Source organism: Dendronephthya gigantea, unplaced genomic scaffold (genome assembly GCF_004324835.1).
Source record: "Dendronephthya gigantea isolate DGI-Jeju-01 unplaced genomic scaffold, DenGig_1.0 000009F, whole genome shotgun sequence".
Lineage (NCBI taxonomy): Eukaryota > Metazoa > Cnidaria > Anthozoa > Malacalcyonacea > Nephtheidae > Dendronephthya > Dendronephthya gigantea.
This window is the reverse complement of record NW_021163019.1, coordinates 3,282,813-3,305,512: the sequence shown is the minus strand read 5'-3', so window position 1 is coordinate 3,305,512 and position 22,700 is coordinate 3,282,813. Positions and strand designations below refer to the sequence as shown.

The following is a 22,700-nucleotide window of genomic DNA, read 5'->3' as shown; positions in this document are numbered from 1 at the left end:
GCGTTGTGATTTGATGCGTTGTGATATGCGTTGTGTTGTGATGCGTTGTGATTTGATGCGTTGTGATATGCGTTGTGTTGTGATGTGTTGTGATTTGATGCGTTGTGATATGCGTTGTGTTGTGATGCGTTGTGACTTGATGCGTTGTGATTTGATGCGTTGTGATGCGTTGTGATTTGATGCGTTGTGATATGCGTTGTGTTGTGATTAGATGCGTTGTGAAATTGTGATGTGTTGCGTTGTGTTGTGATTTGATGCGTTGTGATGTGGTGTGATCATTGTGATGCATTGTGTTGTGTGGTGATCTGCTGTCTCCGCGGTTGGTACACTATTTATTTCAACACTTTATAAGAATATTTTTCAATAGGAAATATGCATAAGCAGTTTACAGTAATATCATAAATTGCAAGTTCCGCAGTCACTTAATTCAATACGGAAAGTCCGGCGGTAAAGTATTGAATCCGAACGTGGAGTTTTCAATATTTAATAAATAAAATCCTTTGTAAAATAGTCCAGCGCTTTGCGTTCCGTTCTTCCAATAATCTTGTTTAATGCTTTGTTGTATAAATATCGTAAACGAATTCAATGATATAGTCCTGATCTTGTATTTGTAGGTAAATAAACAAATATGAAAGATTACTTTAATTCATTTAAATTAATTAGTCTTTGTTAACGATGATGAAAAACATTTCAACACAACTAACTGTTCTACATCAACGCCCGGCTTGGCCGAAAAACACGATTTCAATCTTCGACACTAACCGCAAATAGAGAGGAAAATACTAAGCTTTTTCTATTAATATCTACTAGGTTAGCTTTGTATTCTATTAGGTTAGGAAATAACGTGTAAATCTCATTTTCATCGCTTGCGCTAACCTGAATTTCTTCCTCTGAAGATTTATGTAATCAAACCCAAAATATCTTCCACAAAATTATTATTTTTCTTCGCTGTCATTCCTCACCAGATCCTTTCATGACTTAAACTCTCACAAACTTTATAATACGCAAATAAACATTGTCTGTAATCGTGTAAAACATTAAAGATTATCGGAATGACTATTATTAGGCTGAGAGCTTGAGAAAACATTTATATGCTTATGTTCTTAGACACGGAAGAGGTTGCATTTTTCATGAGATATATCGGTAAGGATTATTGCGTCAAGGAAACTCGGCTGAATTATTACAAATGAACTCCTATGGTTCAATATTAGTATGGGTGGTCAAAACGCCTCGAAGCATGAAATTTTAATGCACTTTATCATAGTTAGAGTAGATATGATACGATTGAGTTCACCATCTGCCGGTTCGCGTATCTGCCAGATCGCGTATTAAATTTTTGCTAAAACATTTATCAAAATGATATATGTCAAGCGCCATGATAGTTGTTGTTTGCAACATGTGTCCGGGTAGAGTACTACTTCATCTTACAACAACATGATGTCATTACAATACCGGGGGGGGGAAGAGTGATAAAATATAGGAACTAATTTCATCAGCGTAAAATAGGACAGCCGCTAATGAAAAAACAATACCGACTTTGCCGCGCAAATCAACTCAAAATGGCAAGCGATTTTGAACTTTTGAAAAATTTTATATATCTATTTGCCTAAAAGTCTTCCCTGAAACTGATGCAGGACTCCGAGTTCATTGTTTTACTTAACTGACGATGTTCGTGATTTAGTAACTTCGTCCAAATAATGTATAGAATTTAGCCGGTTGACCGCAATCCGGATGCACACATAAAGTATCTGGAGTGATCTCACCGGGTTGCTTGAATGGAATACATAATCCTTTGGCTCCCATGGCCGGCGCGCCTTCCTCAACAACAACATCCCTGGGGAGAGAAATAGGATTTTTGCTCCAGCTGATGTATCGAGTTCAGTCGCTCTGAATATGAACGATCTCATTATAAAGTTGAATCGCGACTAACCTTGCGCTGTCTTTCTTGATTTTGTCCTCGCATTTGATCTCACCGCAGAACGGAGCCTGAATAATCTGGAGAAGAAAGAGAAGTATGAAATAATTTTTTTTCAGGATAAAGAGAAAGAAACATTAGATCTTATCAAGATGACAATTAAACAAGAAGTATCTCGCCTTTCGTTGATCCAACATTGAGCAGAATTCTTTCCAATCTTTGGTTACTGTCATGTTTTCATCAAGTTCAGCTTTTGCTCTGGAAACAAAAACACAAAAATTTACAAACCGTATTCAATTCAACGGAATGCATGTAAATGATGCTCGTATTTTGTAAAAATGACAATACAGCTTTTGGACACACCAGAATCTTGCTCGACTTACTTTGCAAACAAATCAGCCTGGATTGTTTCAAGAATTTCTTTGATTTGAACCACAGAATCTTTCGCTTGCAATGTCATCCTCTCCCCAGAATCTCTCCGAACCAACACAAACTGAGAGTTCTTTACATCTCGTGGTCCGAGTTCAACACGGACTGGAACACCCTACACGTCACGGTTTGTAAAAAAGGAAAGTTTAACACTCGATTGCAAGACTCATTCAAACAAGTTGAAACTTGCATGAAGAGAGTTTAATCAAGAGAAATCACATGGGGGTTTACAAGCACACGAAGTTTAACCAATCATCACGACCCTCTCTAACAATTCCTTTTTACAATAAAACAATCATCTTTTCCACCAACCTTAAGTTCCCAATGATTAAATTTCCACCCGGGAGAATAATTTTCGCGGTCATCGAATTTAGTTCGGACTCCAGCTTTGCTCAGAGTCTCATCAAATTCCTTACAGAAAGACAACAAACTATCTCTTTGATCAGAAGCCAAGTTTGCTGTCAAACCACACGGAACAATGACGACCTAAGAAGAAAGTAAGACACTACTAAATGATCATCTGTGAATAAGAAAGTCCTTACAGTGTGAAGCAAACGTATTTACCTGAACAGCTGCAACCCTAGGTGGCAATATAAGTCCAACGTTATCCCCATGTACCATACAAAGCACCCCGATTGTACGTGTGGTGATCCCCCAAGAGTTCTGGTATACATAACGTTTCTCCTGTTGAAAATACGCGCAACATGGAGATGTTATTACAGATGAAAGAAACAGAGACAGGGAGATAGAGAAATGACTAAACCATACCCCAGGTTTGTCCGGGTCTTCGAAAACAATCTCAAACATCTTGGAGAAATTTTGACCTAAATGATGCGAAGTTGCTCCCTGGAAAAAAACGAGAAATGACAAGTGAATTAACATCCTCCTCTCGTGACGAGGACCACAGCGGGGTAAGTAATGGTTCTTCTTCTACTTAGATTTTCCTTCAATTATAAATACTGTACCCTCACCTGTATAGCTCGACCACTGGCCGCAATGTAGGCCTCAACTGTCGTGGTAAAATCACCTCCAGCAAATTTCTCTTTCTCTGTTTTTCGACCTCTCACGACGGGTATTGCCAGTAAATCAGTGTAGACTTGAGCATAAAGGTCGAGAATAGTGTGTACCTTGATTCATAATAAATATAAACTCTATAAAACCTGTTCCTACGAACGTGAATGACTGGGAAAGTGAATTCGAATAGGGCAATATGGTTATGTATTCATACAACAATATCATAGAGTTCTACGAATGTATTTAAGCGGGATGCATCTTAAAACAACTCACTTCTTCAACGGCTTCATTGTATTCAGCAAAAGCTGTGTGACCCTCTTGCCATAAGAATTCTCTTGTTCGTAAGAATGGTTGAGGATGTTTGAATTCCCATCTCTAAATAAAAATTTTCACTGAATATAAAATGATCTGTATAAATTTTGTCTCATTTTTCATTTTGCCTCTTCCACCGCGAGGTAGTCAAGTCTAGTTTCCTGGTGGGCGCTGGGACGACAATGACACTTGACTAACTCTGTATGATGAATATAGTAAATACAGTAATCCATACCACAACATTATTCCACTGATTTAGTTTAAGAGGAAGATCCCGATGAGATTTGATCCATTTTGCGTACGCGGGATACATGACTAAAAAATAAAAATAGTGTTATCTTCTCATTCTAAACACATAGCTATCCTGACGTAGAGAATATCTTTCTTACCAGTTTCGCTGGTTGGACGGATAGCAATCGGTTCCAACAATTCTGATTGGCCAGATTTTGTAACCCAGGCAACCTAATATGGTGTCAGCATGTTAGTCGATAGTGTCGTTGATAATTTTAAAAATATTTAATTGCAAAATACCGCCGGTGTACCTCAGGCGCAAAATCAGCGATGTGAGTTTTCTCTCGTTCCAGGGCTGACTGTGAGACAAAGATTGGAAAGTAGCAGTTTTCCACGCCGAGTTTCTTGATACCAGCATCGAAGAAGGCTGTGATACGAGGAATTGAGTGAGATTGGGTAAAAAGATCTGATCTTAACAAGAAATATGAATTTTACCTTTAATGCTTTCCCATATTGAGTAGGACCATGGGCGAAGGATATAGCAACCACTGACATCATAATATTCTACCATTTCAGCTTTCGTTATGATCTTTAGAAAGAAATAAAATGTTGATGATTGAAGGTTACACACGATAAGCTTTGATGGGGCGATGATTTTACCTGAGAATACCAATCTGCCAAGTTTTCTTCTTTCTTCGCTTCAAGACCAAGTCTGAATAAAATCAATGAAGAATGCTTCTTCAAAAAAGAGAAAGAAACAAACGAAGGGCTTTGAATACAACTCCAAGACAAACCTTGTGATCTTCTTCACAGATCTGTCGTCTTGACTCGCCTTAGGCTCTTTCTTCTCAGCTTTTTTCTCCTGTTTCTTGTCTTGTTTATTTCCTTTGTTTTTACCTCCGCTGTTTGCGGGCTTAAAATCTTTCCCAGTCAATGTTTTATACTGGCCTTTCAGATTCAAAAGGATGGTAACTTCAGCAGCGACTTTCTCCTTAATAATGACATTATTTCACAATTATTTCCCGAAGGCGAGGTAAATATCGTAATAAAACACAAGAACTAAGTCGTGTATTATTACAAAGGTGATTATTTAAAAGAAAAATATTTTTTTTGAAAATCACTGAATTCCTCTTCTGTCACTTTGATAAAAACAACTCGCTGCCATTTTAAAAAATCCGCATCGCTCACGTGACAATCGCTTACGTGACAATCGCTTACGTGATAATGGCGTACTACCCGAGGTCCCTCGACCAATCAGTAGCTAGAATTTCCAATAATCACCTTTGAAATCATACTAAAGAACAGTCTTAGAACAGACAGTAGCTATATAGAACGACTTCTAGTGGAACATGAGAAAGCAATAAATAATCTCAGATCATAGATACCTTGTCAGCTCCAGCGGTCTTGAGCTGGCGTACTTTATCACCCTGCTCGCTAATCTGTTTAACCACAGCTTCGACTTCAGGAGACATTTCCATCTCAGCAGCTGATGTTGGTTGAGCTTGTGAAGTCGGCTCGCTCTTCTTGCTTTTCTTACCAGAGTTTTCCTTCTAGATTATAAATCACATGTTTTCAATAAAAACATCCCGACAATCAGGCGCTATTCGCACCACACAGACTTGATCCAAATCAGACTTGGAGCACAGTGAGTGCGTGGAAGAATATCCCACATTTCGTCGATATTATTGTATTGTTATTACCGTATTTAATGTTTACCTTTTCGTTGTTTTGTTTCGATTTCGTCTTGGAACCAGAGGTTGGCATTGCCTTGGTATGACCGTCAGGAATTGAGAACAGAATACAAGGCGAAGGTTTACCCGAATGGCGACTAAAAACAAAACGAAAGTACAACAAAAGGCTCTTAGAATACATTCAGTTGAATCAGCTCCATAGTAATAATCACATATGCATGATTCATGCATTAAATGAAGTGGTTTAAAGTGGAACTCTTTAGACTGGCTTTAAAGTCCTTTTTATATCCAGTGGGAAGGTTTATCAAATAAATCAGTATTCACAAATTCAACCGCGAAATATATCATTGATGTTGACGAGCTTAAACCAGCTCACCTTATCTCACTGTACGGTTCGTCACAAATGAAAAATCCTCTTCGTTGTAACTGAATGATATCTCCTTTCTTCACGTTTGCCAGCTCTGGATCTCCCAGCATTTCAACCTCAGTCTAAAATTACAAAGCCACGGTGATAAGACTTGGTATATCTCAAAATATTGCGCCATTATACCAATGTTTCAACGTCAAGCACACAACACGTTATTTCTCAAACGAAACTTACCTTCGTGTCTTTATTAACATGATCTTTAAAGTCATCGTTCTTGGTTAAGATTGCCTTTGATATTATGTTGCCAAAATGCACCACAACAGCTGGTAGTAACGGAGCCGAGTCAGTTACAGGAAGCCAAGTCAATTTTGTCGTGTTTTTGTAATCCTGAAAAGAATATTAAGTCATATTTCACGTCATTTGTCAAGGACCCTACAGTACTGTAACTATATCCTCTCAAACTATAATCATTTTTACAAACGACCTGTTCTAAATGTGTTCTAATTATGTTCTAATCGCGTTGTAAATGTATTCTAATCGCGTTGTAAATGTATTCTAATCGCGTTGTAAATGTATTCTAATCGCGTTGTAAATGTATTCTAATCGCGTTGTAAATGTATTCTAATCGCGTTGTAAATGTATTCTAATCGCGTTGTAAATGTATTCTAATCGCGTTGTAAATGTATTCTAATCGCGTTGTAAATGTATTCTAATCGCGTTGTAAATGTAATCTAATCGCGTTGTAAATGTATTCTAATCGCGTAGTAAATGTATTCTAATCGCGTTGTGAATGTATTCTAATCGCGTTGTAAATGTATTCTAAACGCGTTGTAAATGTATTCTAAACGCGTTGTAAATGTATTTTAATCGCGTTGTAAATGTATTCTAATCGCGTTGTAAATGTATTCTAATTGCATTGTAAATGTATTCTAAATGCGTTTAAATTCATTTCAAACGCATTCTAAAAAGGTTTGAGCAATGTTCGGTATGTTTGGATTCTTTTCAACACAAACGAAACCAAGTAACGACGAGGTTTGAATAATCGCAGGAACAGTTACTGTACCTTATCATCCAGCATTGATTTAGCATCAATTGATTCAATAGCACCAGACTGGTTCCTTCAAGAGAAAGGACATTTCTTAATGTTCTTAATGATAAAGTTATACTATCAACTACACAACAGAATAAAAAGATGTTAGATGAATCATGTACCTGTTTATTGCTTTAACAAGAAAGTTTCCCCAGTTGATCAATGTTACTTTCTCATCAACATGCAACGTCTCTGCATCCGCTCCTTCGATATAGGATTTAGGAGACACCCACACCTTCTTCGTTCCCATCTCAGAATTCTAGAAATCCAAATAAAAATTCCTGGGTAAGAGGGGGAACACCCCGTACAAAGGTGGGATTTCCAGGGCAAGGATTGCCCCTGTCTTGCATGAAGTTACCTTGGGATTAAGCTGAGCTTCTTGGCACTGTTCTGAAACACCAGTAACATTAAACGAGACTCTTTCTTTCTTTTGTAACGCTGTATAGCGAGGGGCTATTGGGTCAATGACTTTTCTATTGATTGCCCAGATTTTGTCCCATTCCATGTGGACATTCGCTTTGGAAAATCCCTAATGAAATATGAAAAAAAGTTGGATAATCTGAGGATAAAGAACTCGAGAGTAACATAACTGTGGAATATCAAAGAAGTGTGCAGATGTGTGGTGATTAATTGAACAAAACTATTCGAATACATAAAATATACACACCTGCAATAGAATGAACTCTAACAATCCTTGTACAGTCATCCCTCGTCTTAAGACTCCACGAACAGTGGGGAACCTTGGATCATTCCTGGAGGTTTAAAATATTGTGTTGAATTATTATAAGGATCTTTCTATAGAGAGTTAAATGATGTTTCTAGTAAATCTACTCTGAAAAACTAACCATCCATCAACATAATTCTCGTTAACTAGCAACGTTAGTTTTCGTTTTGATAACACTGTGTTTTGTAAATTAATCTTGCTGAATTCCATCACAGTTGGTTTGCGTAAACCTGAAAGGAATGACTGACTTAAACAATAGTTTCTCAGTAACGTCATAACTACAATATATTGGAAACAAATTTACAGTACTGTAGAAACTATTACAGCATCTTACCTAAAGCATCAAGCACCCAGAAATATTGGGGATCCCTATCATGATATTCAGTTGTTCTCAAGGCATGAGTTACCCCTTCAACACTGTCAACAATGGGACATGCAAAGTCGTATGTTGGATAAACTCTGCAAAAAAAATCAAATTGTTAGTGGAGAATTCTGTCATGTTGTAAGAGCAACATGTTTCAAGCATACTTGTATTTATCTCCAGTCTGCACATGAGATTCAGGTTTACATCTGTACATTGTGGGATCTCGTAGACACCCATTGTCTGATTCAAAATCAATCTTCGCCCGTAAAGCACATTTCTGACCCTGTTCACTGCCTTTCTTCATTTCCTCCCACATCTGAAGATTCTTCTCCACAGCTAAACACAATTGATTTAATTGTTGTTAATTTTTTTGACTGGGTACAAGCTAATAGTTTGGTTAAGAAACAAGTAAAGGGTAGCTTGATGTTAATCTAGGAATATGTTAGAACACAGGCTAATTGCTATATTCCTTATTTAATTCTTACAATTATCTCTGCAAGCAGACTTGACTCTCTTCTCGCGTTCCTCTCTCATGGCTTCTGCAGGCGTATCATCAACATAACCATTGCCATCTCGTATCAATTTTTCAGCATATTGAACGATTATTTCAAAATGATCTGATGTCCTTGTGAACATATCTGGCCTAACTTGCAACAATTTTAAATCTTCAAGAATCACCTAGTAAAATAGATGAAATATTTGTTAGGGAAGCATGGTGATAACACAGGACTTCCACACAATTTCAAGCACTTGTGTATGTACATACTTCCTCAAATTCAGCATTCTCTTTTGCAGGATTTGTGTCATCAAATCTCATTATCATTTTTCCTTTATAATAATCTCTGTAATGTTGGTTCAATAATGCTGCCTTTGCATGGCCAATATGAAGATACCTACAAAAACATTTGCTTGTAAATATAATGCACTTCAAGGTATCATGACAAATAAATAAAAATACATTTTAGTTCAAAGTGTTGCTACTCACCCACTTGCTTCAGGAGGAAACCTGGTGACTACATGTCCTTCAACAGCACCTTCTAGTTCAATAAACTTCCCCTGGGTTTTAATCTCATTCTAGAAATGATGATGAATATTTCAACCTTTACTTAAACATGTTTATCCCTGCTATTTATTTTGAAGCAATTATTGAATTACTTTAGGGCTCATACCTGTGGTTTCTTGGAAGGTGCCTGCAATTTTCCAGAACATTGTTTGAAGCTATTTTGATTTGCCAAGAAGTTGAACCATCTTGAAATGTTTTTAGTTTGTCCATCATTCAACAAGCTGTCCAGCCTATCATGCACTAGAATGGAAAAATGTACCTTCATTTACACAGAGTGCCTCTGATAGATTTAAATAGGCAAGATATATTTTCCCAGTACCTCTTAGAGCTCCCCAAACTGCAAAATCAGCCAAAGATATTGATTGACCAACTAAATATGTCACTGGAGACAACTGTTTGTCCAAGTGAGATAAAGCACTTTGGAATTTCTTGCTGTCATTAAGTAGAGTTGCACTGAAATCTACCCAACTGTCAATCTAGAAAAACACACGTTTTTTACCTTGCATTAGTTATATACAGATTGAAGATTCTGGTATTGCATGGTATATAATAAGTTAATCACTTTTCACCTCTGTTGCCTCAAGAATGTTGTTGCCATATAGTTTGAACTCATCTCCAATCCTGGCCAAGTACCGGGCAATGCTGTGATTGGCTGTTAAAACAACATTCCTATAAAGAGATAATTTGAACAAATTAACCACCCACTCATACATTACTCGAATTCTAACCACATCACAATATCAATTATATACATATTGATGATCATTGGGTCTGGTCTGATTCCTATTCAACAAAATGTTAAACCTACCCATCAATTGCTAAAGCAGTTGTGTCTTTCCACTCAACATCAATTTTGCATTTGCTTTTAATGTGATGAACAACCAACAAGGAAGCTGTGACACAGAAATCAATTATATGTAATTATATACTGTAAAATATGCTGTATTATTGCATCAGCCATAGGTAGAAAGTGAAAGGAAGAAATTTTAAGACGTTTATAAAATACATGACATTGTAATATGTATAATACAATATAGTTGCAATTATATACAATAATTGATGAATTTTAACCTATGTAATGTTACAAATGTTTGTTGTTTTTGGCCATATCTGGTAATTGTCTTAATTCATTTAAAAGTGCACTGTTCACCTTTGTAGGTAGTTCAGAATACAGTTATACAAAGCAATATACTTTATGTGCTTTTTAAATGACTGTCTTGCTCTCTCGGTGTATTTAGTGTACATTTTAAATGTACTTTCACAATCTCACTCACCAAGCGGTGGTTCTTTCGTGTTTGCAGTGAGCTTGTGCGCTGACATTTCCACAAAACTAGCTGAAGATATATGCAATGAACGTGGCAAGCTTCTCCCAAAGTTATTTGACAGGAATGGTGTTTTATTTTGGTAAAAACAGCGAGAGACCAGCAACACCAGACGTGGCCTCATTCAAAAAGAATGAACTCATTCAAAGTCGGAGTGGTCACCAGTTTTTGATGCTAATAAAGAACTTTATGTAAGCCTTGTATTGTGTTTGTGATATGATCTGAAACGCTCCTGGGTGTGGGGCAGGGGGGAGCTGATTTGACGCAAACAATGAGTGTGAGTTGCAGAAAAAGATATTCAGACTGAAAAACTATGAAATATCCTTTTAATAATACACTATAAACTCTATGGAATAAATCTATTTGACTACAATATAAATTAATGGTTTTCACTTGAACTCTTCAGGACCTCCGGCTGGAATGGCAGACATTTCCTCCCATATTTCCCATCCACGAACGTTATGTTATTTATGTACCTATTATGTGAAAACGAAATCTGTTATCTAAGTTTTACTAGAAATAGTTTAGATCCCACTACAACCACAGCAATACCTCACCTATCAAGGTAGTGAATCGTCAACTGTTTGGGATATTTCCTAGAAAGTTTTACCCATTCCATACTTGTCGAATGCTGCCAGGAATGAACTTCTACTCTCCAATTTCTTCCCAAAGCAGCTTCTGCACAACCAGGTAGACTTGTGGAGCATTCTGACTTCCCTTTGTTGCCATCGCCACTGGCAATGACAAGAGTGCGGGGGGATAGTTCCAGGAGAGCCTACCGAAAAACCACTTGGTTAAATAGCGATGTGTCGACATCTTTCATGCTATCTGGTTTGGTCTGGTCTGGTATACCAGAGACTATTCAGACTTTTTCTGCAGTAATCGTTGACTTATAAAATACGAAGTGAATTTTACTGAAGAACTGTTCATACCTTGTATATATGTAGATGAAGACCCTCGTCAACTCTCTGCTCGTCCTTTCCTCTTCTATCTTCAACATCAACACAATATCCTAAGCGTCTGAAAATACATACGAAAACATTTATGGTAATAAAAGAACTTTAATTAACGAGTAATTTTAGCCAATCAAATGCAGCTGCTGTGAGAGAAGAAACCAGTTAAAATGAGCATTTATTTCTTACCTATACACTTGCCACACCTGCTCCGTCATGGGAGGACTTGATCCTTGTACAAAAGCGCGTGATACCATTCTCTCCCGTTGAAACACTTTGACCAACTGTTGAATCTTCACGCGAATATTTCTCTTGCGTTCATTGGGGTTATGTCGGACTGCACACTCCTGCGCGCCAATGAATACATTGCTGTTGTCGACAACGATGACCAAATCATTTGAATGCTTGACGTTGGTCCATGAGTTGTCTTGACTTGCGATGTTTTCAAAGCTCTTTCGATTCTTAGGCTCCAGCAATATTAGTTGCTGTTTTTTATCGTCAAAAGAACGTGTTCTTCTGTGACTTTTGTTCTTGTGTTTTGAGGTCAAATCTTTTGAAATATTCAACGTTGGAGATGTATGGGCTCTTTGCAATTTAAAATGGTCGTTTTCTGTTTTTTCATTGCACGATAATTGTGTTTCTTTCTCAAGGTAAATTTTAGGACCATTCTCTGTGTAATTACAACTGTTGCTTTGTGACTTGCCTTCATCGTCGGTTAAAACATCGCATCTGCTTTCAATTGCAGACGTACCTTTTAGATGTTGAGAATATTTTCTCAAGGAAATATCTTCAGAAAGAGCTCCACCTGTGTGGTTATCCTCGGGTTCGCGCGTGCGTGAATGATCGCTGTCAGCGTCTTCTGCAAGCGAAACTTGCTTTTCGCCATTTTTCCCAGGATCGTCCGTCTTTGCCAAACAAAGAGAAGGCACAAGATCCTCATCCAGAGTTCCGGTGCTAGCTGAATATTTCGGAAGTTGAAGATTTGTTTCCGATCCGTAATCGTATCTGTAGAGAAATGATCTAGGAAGAGAAACATAGTTTGTGGTGCTGATAATCACGCTGCACAGTGAACATTAGCTGCAACATACCTCCACAAGCGTCTGGTTATCTTCAAGCCAAGCAATGAAGTGATAAAAGTAAGAATTGTCACACCAACAACAAGTAAAGTCCATTTGATCGAGGATTTTGTGAAACCAGATTTTCCTGCGGGAAAAAGTAATGATTGATAAATGCATACCCTAATAGACTCATTCCAATGTTTTTCTCACGTACCTGAAGGAGCCGTGGTGCCAGATAATATTTTAGAAAACAAGGAACAAACTTGATTATTTTGAACACAAGAGCGCAGTTTGAAATGATATATTGTATCAGGGGTAAGTCGTCTGGCTATATAAATCACGTCATTTCCAAAATACTCCAAATGCTCATCAATATACAATTCATAAAAGTGAGGCTCATCGCTCTCCACGAGATGAAAGGGTTCCCAGGTAACTTTGATTTGTGTCTCGCCCCAGGTCTCTACACTTGTAAGGTTTGGTTGAAGTGAGCCTGTAATGAGCAAACAAAAAGAGCATTCTTCGAGAGGATCTGACTGACAGTTTCAGCTCAAGATATGTTACGAGTGGATAGATTACATTCCACTGATACAAATCCTCTTATAATGAGCATGAAATAATTCTTGATCATGGAAATATCAAAATTCTTAAGAACCCAACGTATACATGCAGACATAGTTTAAACGACTTGCCCGTGAACATTGCGATAATACTGATGAGTGATCATAAAATGTACCTGAGGTTCCTTCCGTCCACAGAATGATCATGACACTCATTAAGACAAATCCTGTGACCAATCTTTCACGTTTTGACGCGTTTCGTCTTGCGAGAGAAACTCTGATCTTGGGAACCATTGTGTTGCTTCAAGAAAATCCGAGTCAGTCTTTAATATCGTCACAGGTTATTTCCCTTGTACACACAATTTGACCTGTATAAGGTCATTATAGGAATATTCATTTTACACTCGTTTACTGTTTTAAGCATTTACCCAATTTATCTTTCCCACTCTACTACGATCCCAAACGAATACTCCACCTTTAAAAGCTTGCAACTACACTACCAAATCTAGCTTTTTTAGTTTATGTTTTCAATCCTATCGCATTTCATATACTGTTATTAAATGATAACGCACATTTGTAAATATACCTCAAGTCTCAACAACATCCACTCTGAAATGGAGCGATCTCGAATCCAAGGCAAGATTATATGGAGTGTACATCAAAAACAATGTTACGATGACATTTTGGCTTTGCCACTTGGCACAGCGATTGTTAGGTTATAGGATATCCACATTCCTTCATCAATATTTTTGTTGGCTGATTTTATACGCGGTACTTCGTACTGTGAAATCACGCGCAGAATGTCAACAGGAGGAGGTGCAAAGTCCAACCCTAGTTCCGCGTTCATTGTGGTATTGTGAATATATCCAACAAAATCAGGTCGTAAACAATTATTGCATCTCGTTTCTGAACAATTTCTCCTGCCTTTATTTTACTACTTTTAATTATTACTTTTAATTCGCAGAATTGATAATATATTTTAAGATCAATAGGACGTAAAATAATAGACATAGAATACTTTCATACGTAACTACATTTGTTAAAGTGGCTTTATATGTCACTAAAAGTGTTAAAGTGGGATTTAAGATTTGAAATAATAGTTTTTTTAGAGTGAGTTTAATGATATAATATGATTGACTCCTATGAATTCTATATTTATCATCCAACTTTTAAGACACTAAACTTTTAGACAATGGATGGTTACATTTTTTGTACGTATTACTTATACAACACATACGATATAGCTTTGCCATGATGCATATATCACTTTATTGTGGCAATCAGTTAATATCCTTATCTTTCTCCTTCGCATTTCTTAGTTTATGAATTTGTTTTCTATGTTTGATTTGAAGTTCTTCAATCTTTTTTATTATTGGATCACGCAACGCAGGCATTTCTTTTTTAAGCTCTTCTCCATTTAGGTAAGATTCCGCTAAAATATGTCCGGCAAAATAAAATTAAATATAAGAAACGGTAAAATAGATCTCGTGAATCACTGAGTTTAGATAAACAATTATTTGTTTTTTCATATCTCGTTAGGCTCGTACTTGTACTTCTAGTCCTGCTGAACAGTTGTTTTTGTAATTGTAAACACGCGTCATTTTGGTTTTCCATTCTATTGTCAAGAAGCAGATCTTTTCCGGCCAATTCTAGATCATAATGTTACCTATTGTTTTCAATGAAGACCTGATCTTAGCACACTTCAGCTGTTTTGACCGATATGTTTTGACTAAATCATGCAACCAACAATAGACTGTACAGTCGCCAATTTTCATAACCTTTGGCATCACTCCAGCCTGCATGCATGCCATTCATATATGGTGCATGAGAATAGGTAGTTGTTTACAAAATGTTTATAAAATCATTGTCTTACGTTACGGATAGCGCGCTATCCACCTTGCGAGTAACCGCTTAAACTTTTTGTATAGTTTACCAAGACCTGTCCACTTCGTTCACTAGTTCGATACACAAGATGAAATCATAATATCATGAAATCTTACCTTCGGGCTGAACTTTAACATTCCGTCTGTTCAATCGTATTATTTCATAAACACAACCACAGAGAAATCCTACGCCCAATCCAGTGACACAAATAATGAGAGTCATTGAATACATGTATCCTTGAGGATTAAATGTCTCGCTTAGAAGTTCCTCTACAGATGTTGGTGCAATCTAAAAACAAAATGTAAACAGATGACACTCTCTGAATGCAAAAAAATTGACTGCAAATTCAGCCAACTATCATTGATGTGCACAAAAGCTACTGTTCCAATACTCACCACGACTGGATCGCTGTTAGCTTCGATATAATTGTTTCTCTTCACGTTATTCTCTTTCCAAAACTTTTTAAAACATTTCCGAAGTTTCGTGGCATTTTCCCCCAAAACAACCCCATATGATGCTTTCAAATCGATCACTTGCTTAATTTGTAATCGCGTATCTTGAAACAAATCACGTCGCGAATCAGTCACGTATGTGTCAATTAAAATCCCATCCACTTTGTCGTTCAAAACAGCTTCTTTGAGTTCGTTTAATGACCAGTATTGTTTCACTAGGTAAGGAAATATATCCCAGAATGAGGATTTTGAAAGCTGGACAACTCTTACAGGACCAGGCCGTAACGAAATGATAAAAGACTCGTCAGGAAAATGGACTGATGTACTCACTCGTATTTACTTTTGCATTCCTTCGAACTCCAAGCTTGTGATCGGGCGAATCTTGCAGGGCAGCAACCTGAAACACACGATGTAAAATATTAGATCGATACATGGAGTACAGTAGTATACTATACCAACTATGTAAAGCCAACACTATTTCGGTTGCAAGCGGGAATTACTCTACTTGAGATGGTGTTTATGTGAATCCTCCAAAAAGATATCTTCGATTGCATTGCCTTACCTTAGCACCATACAAGTTCATTGTCGAAGATTGTGGTGGTGTTGTTGAAGTTGTGAAGGCTGTGCATATTGATCCGATTAATAATGAAGAAATAACCAAACCAGTAAGAACCCACACGACTGCAAAGACACGACCAGCAATCGTTCGCGCTGTTTTATCGCCGTATCTGAAACAAACGAGCGTGTTCAGAAAGACAGACGCATTGCAACTGCCTGGTGGGTTGAACACTTAATAGACCAACTCATCCAATCAGTGACCAAATGAATGATTTGCAAGACTCACCCGACAGTTGTCATTGAAATGTATGCCCACCAAAAGCCATTTGCGGCTCCTCGGATGAATTTCTGAGGATATTCTTCTTCATTTTCGCCATGTTCCTTGAATCAGACAAAGAAAAAATCATCAAACTAACTTAAACAGTAAACTAATCCCATTTACAACTCAATCAGCATAAAACTGCTCGTTAAAGTGCCAGGTAAGAATCATCTCTTATTTATCCAATGTTACATGCAGAATAAGAAATCCATGTTGCAGTGAACATCTTGGAAATGACTTGGAGTGATGGATAGATTGCTAGAATAACGAAATCCAGCAAATCTTGATGTTATTAAGGTACTTACGAGTGCCCAAATGATCACTCCAGCTATATAAGCGAAGAGTACTGTGATGGCAATGAACGGTAGAACAGGCAGGACCGACTGCAACAATGCTTTTCCCTGTGTCAGACTGTAATCTGGTTTCTTTACAAAAAACACTGTTCCTACTATTTGGACAATTGGTGAATAACCGTAATATTTCGAGTACGATTCTTGCCCTTCGAAACCATAGATTGGAAAACTAAAGTCAGTTGCCAGTGTTAAATTTCTCTTCACGTCGATATCAGAGGTTCTTATGGAAGGATTTCCCTGGCCATCTCGAAAATAATCTATTTCTGAAGTACCATGCTCCAGGCAAGTTTGACAACAGGCTAGTGTGACCATGTTCAAGAGATGAGGAAAGAATCCTTGAAAGTAATTTTCTCTCGAGATATTAGTGTAAGGTTGTATATTCCAGTAGTTTGTGGTTAAACGCTTGGAGCATCGACAGGTTGCTGGAAAGAAGAAGTAAAGATATGGAATAAAATTGATGAAACTGAATAAACTTTATTTATTTTTTGATAACTCAATGAGATTAGAGATCCAGTAGAAGGCTATCACTTAATTATTTATCAAGTGCTACTACAGGAGGAATTATAACTTTATTAGTCTATCAGTTCAAAACGAGGTCAAGTGATAATCCGGCCTCTTGGTATTGCAATGTAAGTATAGAGAAAAGCTGACGATGTCAGAGAAATTTCGACGAGAACAATTCATTCTCAACTTTTCACTCACCCACATAAAGGACATCGGATTTGACACCAGTCCCTCCTCCTGACAGAGCTGCGACTGAAACAGTGTACGTTGTGAACGTTGACAGTCCAGTTAATGTGATACCATTAATATCAGAATATATAATCTTCGTCATCTCACGTGGCGGGTCTTGCACTATTTCATCTGCAACCGAGAATACTCTGTATCGTACTTCGTACCCAACCAAGCGTCCTTGTAATTCGTCTGTATTCAGTGGACCCCAACCAGCAAATATCGTTGTCGGACTTGTGAAGTTGACGCCGTACGCGTTCTTTGGCGAGACACCAGGAACTAGAGAACGAATGATGTAGATGTTAGAAAGAAACAATGGAATCATGGTTAGGAAACAATGTTTCCTGGTTTGTCCACCTCAAGGGACAATAACTAGGAAGAGATTACGTGTGGTTTGTCGACATGTTCGTCTGATAAATATTTTGTCCAAACAATCATTCATACGATTATTGGTAATATTCCCCTTACTTCCTTCAAGTGTTTCAATTCTCATAATCTCTCTCGTTCCTACTCCTTTTGAGGTAAAACCAGCCAGAGTCACGGTATAATTCGTGTAAGGTTTCAGCTTGAATATGAACGTGGTAAGGGTGTCTGCATCAGTAGTCAGTGTTTTCATGTCAACATCTCTTCTGTTTCTTGTACTCTGTTTCTGGTAAGTCACTTTATAGCCTTTGATCTTCCCGTGTCTTTCAGGCAGAGCAATCTTTTTCCAGGATATGATGATTGTTGTAGACGTTATTTCATTTGTGATATTATCCGGTGATGCTTTTGGAACTAAACGATAAAGAAGGGAGAGAATTAAGTTTGAGTATTAAAAATACAACTATCAATCCCTTTTGAATCATTTAATGGCGTACTTCCTTCTTCCGTTTGCAAATATGTTATATTTGCAGGACCATCTTTGATTGTAACTCCAGTAACCAGAACTTCGTATTGAGTCCATCCAATCAATCCAGTCACATTGACCGAGGTAGTGTTACCATCAACCAGCAAAGAACCGTCGTAAATCCCATTAAATTGTGTGAATCTGGGATCAATGATCTTGTATTTGATATGGTATGATCTCAATATACCGGGGATGAAGGATGGATCAATTGGATCCCAGGTCAGGAAAAATGAACTCCAAGTGACGTTGGTTGTATTCAGGTTAGTGGGAGATACTTCAGGTGCTGGAGAAAACAAGAAAATTATTTGAATGAAGGGGGGTTATCTTGAGACCATTTGAAGAAATGTCACTGAAACTAGATAACTCGAATTTCTTGTGCCTGGATAAAGACAAGAAGATCAAGCGTATTTCAATATTTCTACAACAAGGAAAGCGACCTACCATCTTCAGAGGTTCGAATACACTCGACAGGAGATCGTGGTCCTTCTCCGATTTTTGTATAAGCTGCAACCTGACCACAGTAGAAAGTGTACTTCTCCAAATTTTCAAATATTTTAGTTGTTTGTGTCACCGAAAAGTTTGTACCAGTTGATGGCCCTTCCACTTGTTTCCAAAGATAAATGGTATATCCTAAAATTATGCCATTCCGAAGCGGTGGTGGAATCTCAGACCATTCTACTTTAATTGAAGTGGAGCTGAGGTTGTACCAGGAGATATTTGGTAAAACATTGGGAACTATGGAATAAAATGAGAAAATACTGAAAATTGATCATAGAATCTTGTTTTTCTGATTGACAATGCCGATATTACAGAATTAAGCTTAATGCTCGCGGAAACCAAATTTGCAGTTCGACATTTTACCAACCTCCTTCTTTTGTTAACACAAGAATACTGTCCCACGGTCCAGATCGTATTGTTGATGATGTAATATTGATCTCGTACAAAGTTAGACCAATCAGTTGCTCCATTGTATGTGACGTCACGGACGGGCCGTAATTAATCTCTGTGTATTGGTTGTCAGTGTAGTTGAGATTACGATACGTGATGTTGTATTGACGAAGTATGCCTGGCGTTGCATCATCACTAGGAGGAAGCCATTCTAGCTTCATACTCGATTTAGTGATCTGAGTGGCTTTAAAATCCCTCGGTGGTTCCTCCGGAGCTAAAGAGGAAGATTTTCAAATTTAGGTCACTTGTTTTCGGAGACTTGTATCTATTTGGACAGCATAATTGTCTACTACACAAAATAACATCTAAAGTTTCATCAAGGCTGCAAAGTTTAATTGCGTTACCATCTTCGAATGTTCTGGAACAAGTAACGTTAGAAAATGGTCCATCACCAATCCTGTTGAAGGCGGCAACCTGGACACAGTAGGAAGTCCATTTTAAAAGATTTTCAATCTGCTTGTTAAAGGTTGTGGTTGAGACGGTCATGTTTCCACCAGAGTCGATTCCCTTAGACTGGTTCCAGATTAGAATACGATAGCCCAACAGGACACCATTGTGGAGGTGTTTGGGTAAAACAGTCCAGTTTAATTGAAGTGCTGTGGAACTCACGTTAACCAAAGATACATCAGCTGGAGGAGCAGACGGCTCTGTAAAATATATTTTTCTATCAGAAACGACGTAAATGCCTTTGATGTTTAGCTAACTTAAATGGCAGAACAAGAATAGCTGGAATAATTTTCGTCCTAAGAACAGTACTTCGAGAAAGCTCAAATATCTTTATATTGTTGTTACCTACCCGCCTCGTTCGTCAAAATATAAAGACTGCGAGTTGGTCCGATGGAAACCGTAAATGCTGAGATGTTTATCAGGTAATACGAATATGCACGGAGTCCAACGATAGTGTACGATGTTTCATCTTCGGTCAACGACGTTATCTCCGAATCACTGGTGTTTAACAATCGATAGGTTAGATTGTAAAAACGGATAATTCCAGGTACTGCGGAAGGCTCTGGTGGTGACCATTGCAGCTTTATTGACGACGCAGTGAGCTCGACAATTGTTACATTTGCTGGTTCTTTTTCAGGAGCTAATAATTTAATAAAAATATTTAGTTCCCCCCAAATAAACTGGCCTTACGCATCCCTAAATGTATCACACATAACATACGAAATAATATGTTTTCCTTTACAACAAGGTTTTCACCTACCATCCTCCATAGTTTTAGTGCATCGTGTCTCACTTGGTGGTCCAATGCCTGCGGCAGTATAACCAGAAACATTAAAACAATACGTTGTCCATTTTTCTAGGTTGTCCAACAACATGTTGTTACTATTTGTGACATTGATTTGGAGAGTACTGTTAATATCGGATTGTTTCCAAAAGAAAACATAATAACCGAGAAACTTCTTGTAGATTTCTGTTGAGTTAGGTAATATAGTCCAGTTTGCGTAGAGTGCAGAGGAACTTATGTTAGTTAGCGCTACATTTGGGCTGTCCGTCACTATAGAGAAAAGATAAAAAATTTGGTTAGTTCATAGAAGTAGTTAAGATCAGGGGAGTGTGATTTGGTCCCGAAATAAGGCCTAGGTGAGCTTTCATTAACAGATGAATAACGTACCAGGTCCGTCCAGTGTGTTTACACTGAAACGACCATCGCTGAGAAGGCCATCTCCACTCAGGGTAAATGCCAGCACTCGTATCGTATAGTTCGTCAACGGTTGTAGATCCGTAATCAAACATCCTGTGTGATTCCCATAGAAAACTATGACAGAATACTTAGTATAAGATGAGTTATGTGTTTCACGATAGAACAACTTGTATCCCTGGAAAACACCGTTGAGGTAAAATGAGCTCACGTCGGTCCAGTTGACTATAAGCGCTGTGGAGTTCGGGGAACTTGCATTAATTGAGGGACTGACGTTAGAAACTGGAATAAAAAACACAATTATGGTTGAGTATTTTGAACTAGAAAAGGTTCACTAAAAAATGAGGCAGAGAAAGTTGTTTACCTGAGGTTGAGTTGATTGCAATACCCTGAACGTCCAAGCCATTGAATGAATTATTAATGAAAAGAGCTTCTTCAACCAACAGTATGTCTTGGTAAGAAACCTTATCGTAAACGAGGGATACATCAGCGACAACACTTCCATGCCTGAATCGCTCAATAATGACCTCTGTCAAGTTTGATTCATCTGCTAACGTTTCCATAACCTAATAATAACAAGAATGATGATGTTAACTTCACCAGGAACTGTTCAACAAATGTGGTTGTGGTGATGTAATGCAATTTAAAAATACCTTATCCTGGATCAATTTTGACAAAGTTGTAAAATCTTTGCTTTCGTCATTTAGTAAATCGCTGCTCCACGTTTGTGACGTCAGTTTCGCTTGAATAAAAATTGTCTGCTGGATGCCTGAAGGAGAGAAAGTCTATCAGAACCCGCCAGTTTTACTAAAGTATGAAACTTGTGTCCAACTAGACTAGATATATCTATTAGTTTAAAAGGTCTGTAGTATTTAATGATATATTTCATCTATCCTATCGAGAGATAATCAAGAGATGAATGCTCAAGTTTAGAGGTTCATAACGTATTCTTACAATCACACAGGGAGAATAAAATGCACATCAGCACATATGTACAATTTCGTCAGAGTCTGGCGAAGGCTTTAGATGTTCTTTCAAGACAAACATAAAGCAATCATACCTGTGTTTGCTTTGTACCACCTGACAGTTTCATTAGGTAACACATCAAATAATACTCGTACATCATCTAGAGCGAAATCCACGTTGCCAGATCCACCAGCGACTAAATTGATATTTGGGAAATCCATTAACTCATTTCTCTTCGTGCATTGAAGATGTAAAGAATTATTGAGAAGTTTTCCATCGAAGTACAGGTTCATCAAATCATGGACAAGAGTCACTATGATATGAGACCAAACACCAGAAGGGACGAAGAAACTCGCCTTGCAACTCTGAGCCGCAGAATTCAACTCAAATGAAATATGTTCTTCCGGCGTTCCCGAATTCTGTGAAACTTTGACCAAATCACCGAACATAAGAATATCTTGGCTTACGACTTCTTCGTATTTTAACCAAAATGAAATGGTGAGGTAAGGAAAGCACCAGATGTCATCACAGAAATTATCAAATTGTCGAAAGATAATTTTCCCATCTTCCTTGAGTCGAACAGCACCATCCATCGCACCTTCCGTTTTATCGACTCGGCCGCTTACAGATGTAGTTGAATTATTGGTCATTTCTAAGGAGTTCAATTTCCAACGATGATCATAAATACCTAATGATACATAATGAACAGTATGATATATATGTTATACAGAACAATGTAATTTCAGTACTTAAGTTTTCTTTTGCAGCAAGAATAGATCATGAAAGGATGATTCTCTGGAAACAGCTTAAAAGAACAGTCTTATCAGTCTGTCATTTTAAATCTGTGAAATCATGATACGTTCATTT

The 22,700-nt window shown here is 37.7% G+C and overlaps 3 protein-coding genes across 4 annotated transcripts in view; all 3 read right to left on the bottom strand.

Moving 5' to 3' along the window:
* Positions 1-276: 276 nt before the first annotated feature.
* LOC114517403 (bifunctional glutamate/proline--tRNA ligase-like) lies at positions 277-10,676 on the bottom strand. Its single transcript, XM_028537100.1, has 34 exons — positions 10,475-10,676; positions 10,009-10,093; positions 9,770-9,869; positions 9,520-9,676; positions 9,307-9,440; positions 9,123-9,211; positions 8,904-9,030; positions 8,623-8,815; positions 8,302-8,473; positions 8,108-8,232; positions 7,895-8,003; positions 7,717-7,801; positions 7,408-7,578; positions 7,172-7,308; positions 7,023-7,077; positions 6,194-6,346; positions 5,969-6,081; positions 5,618-5,729; positions 5,287-5,451; positions 4,696-4,892; positions 4,562-4,613; positions 4,397-4,490; positions 4,213-4,328; positions 4,060-4,132; positions 3,906-3,985; positions 3,632-3,733; positions 3,316-3,471; positions 3,113-3,190; positions 2,909-3,028; positions 2,657-2,830; positions 2,299-2,459; positions 2,095-2,173; positions 1,931-1,995; positions 277-1,834 (listed from the first exon to the last, which is right to left on the bottom strand). The coding sequence occupies exons 1-34, from the start codon at positions 10,644-10,646 to the stop codon at positions 1,678-1,680; spliced, it is 4,158 nt and encodes a 1,385-aa protein (XP_028392901.1). The 5' UTR covers positions 10,647-10,676; the 3' UTR covers positions 277-1,677.
* A 112-nt stretch (positions 10,677-10,788) lies between these two features.
* On the bottom strand, positions 10,789-13,889 carry LOC114517404. Of its 2 annotated transcripts, none has more exons than XM_028537101.1 (8): positions 13,677-13,889; positions 13,267-13,458; positions 12,748-13,023; positions 12,564-12,678; positions 11,665-12,495; positions 11,455-11,542; positions 11,080-11,297; positions 10,789-10,998 (listed from the first exon to the last, which is right to left on the bottom strand). In XM_028537101.1, exons 2-8 carry the CDS (start codon positions 13,382-13,384, stop codon positions 10,902-10,904), a joined length of 1,743 nt encoding a protein of 580 aa, XP_028392902.1. In that variant the 5' UTR covers positions 13,385-13,458; positions 13,677-13,889; the 3' UTR covers positions 10,789-10,901. The 2 variants fall into 2 exon arrangements, with proteins under 2 accessions (XP_028392902.1, XP_028392903.1); XM_028537102.1 differs by having other exon boundaries at positions 13,267-13,391.
* A 199-nt stretch (positions 13,890-14,088) lies between these two features.
* The window catches only part of LOC114517402, a 28,083-nt gene continuing 19,471 nt past the window's right edge, over positions 14,089-22,700 (bottom strand). Inside the window, exons 52-70 of the mRNA XM_028537099.1 lie at positions 21,928-22,521; positions 21,521-21,636; positions 21,232-21,433; positions 20,841-21,149; positions 20,430-20,723; positions 20,019-20,309; positions 19,567-19,869; positions 19,140-19,436; positions 18,716-19,009; positions 18,246-18,557; positions 17,857-18,162; positions 17,359-17,667; positions 16,609-17,078; positions 16,271-16,365; positions 15,989-16,154; positions 15,757-15,823; positions 15,370-15,641; positions 15,091-15,262; positions 14,089-14,522 (exon numbers count right to left, since the gene is read on the bottom strand). Of these exons, the coding sequence (XP_028392900.1) occupies positions 14,371-14,522; positions 15,091-15,262; positions 15,370-15,641; positions 15,757-15,823; positions 15,989-16,154; positions 16,271-16,365; positions 16,609-17,078; positions 17,359-17,667; positions 17,857-18,162; positions 18,246-18,557; positions 18,716-19,009; positions 19,140-19,436; positions 19,567-19,869; positions 20,019-20,309; positions 20,430-20,723; positions 20,841-21,149; positions 21,232-21,433; positions 21,521-21,636; positions 21,928-22,521 (5,021 nt within the window). The 3' untranslated portion in view covers positions 14,089-14,370. The remainder of the gene's footprint in view (positions 14,523-15,090; positions 15,263-15,369; positions 15,642-15,756; positions 15,824-15,988; positions 16,155-16,270; positions 16,366-16,608; positions 17,079-17,358; positions 17,668-17,856; positions 18,163-18,245; positions 18,558-18,715; positions 19,010-19,139; positions 19,437-19,566; positions 19,870-20,018; positions 20,310-20,429; positions 20,724-20,840; positions 21,150-21,231; positions 21,434-21,520; positions 21,637-21,927; positions 22,522-22,700) is intronic.

Coding starts and splice junctions, on each gene's coding strand:
- LOC114517403 (XM_028537100.1), bottom strand. CDS start 10,646: ATGAGGCCACGTCTGGTGTTGCTGGTCTCTCGCTGTTTTTACCAAAAT. Junction 9,031..9,122: donor TTTCCTCCTGAAGCAAGTGG/GTGAGTAGCAAC, acceptor ATGTTTTTGTAG/GTATCTTCATATTGGCCATG. Junction 8,816..8,903: donor AGAATGCTGAATTTGAGGAA/GTATGTACATAC, acceptor CTATTTTACTAG/GTGATTCTTGAAGATTTAAA.
- LOC114517404 (XM_028537101.1), bottom strand. CDS start 13,384: ATGGTTCCCAAGATCAGAGTTTCTCTCGCAAGACGAAACGCGTCAAAA. Junction 11,543..11,664: donor CAGGTGTGGCAAGTGTATAG/GTAAGAAATAAA, acceptor ATGTATTTTCAG/ACGCTTAGGATATTGTGTTG. Junction 10,999..11,079: donor ACGATTCACTACCTTGATAG/GTGAGGTATTGC, acceptor TTCACATAATAG/GTACATAAATAACATAACGT.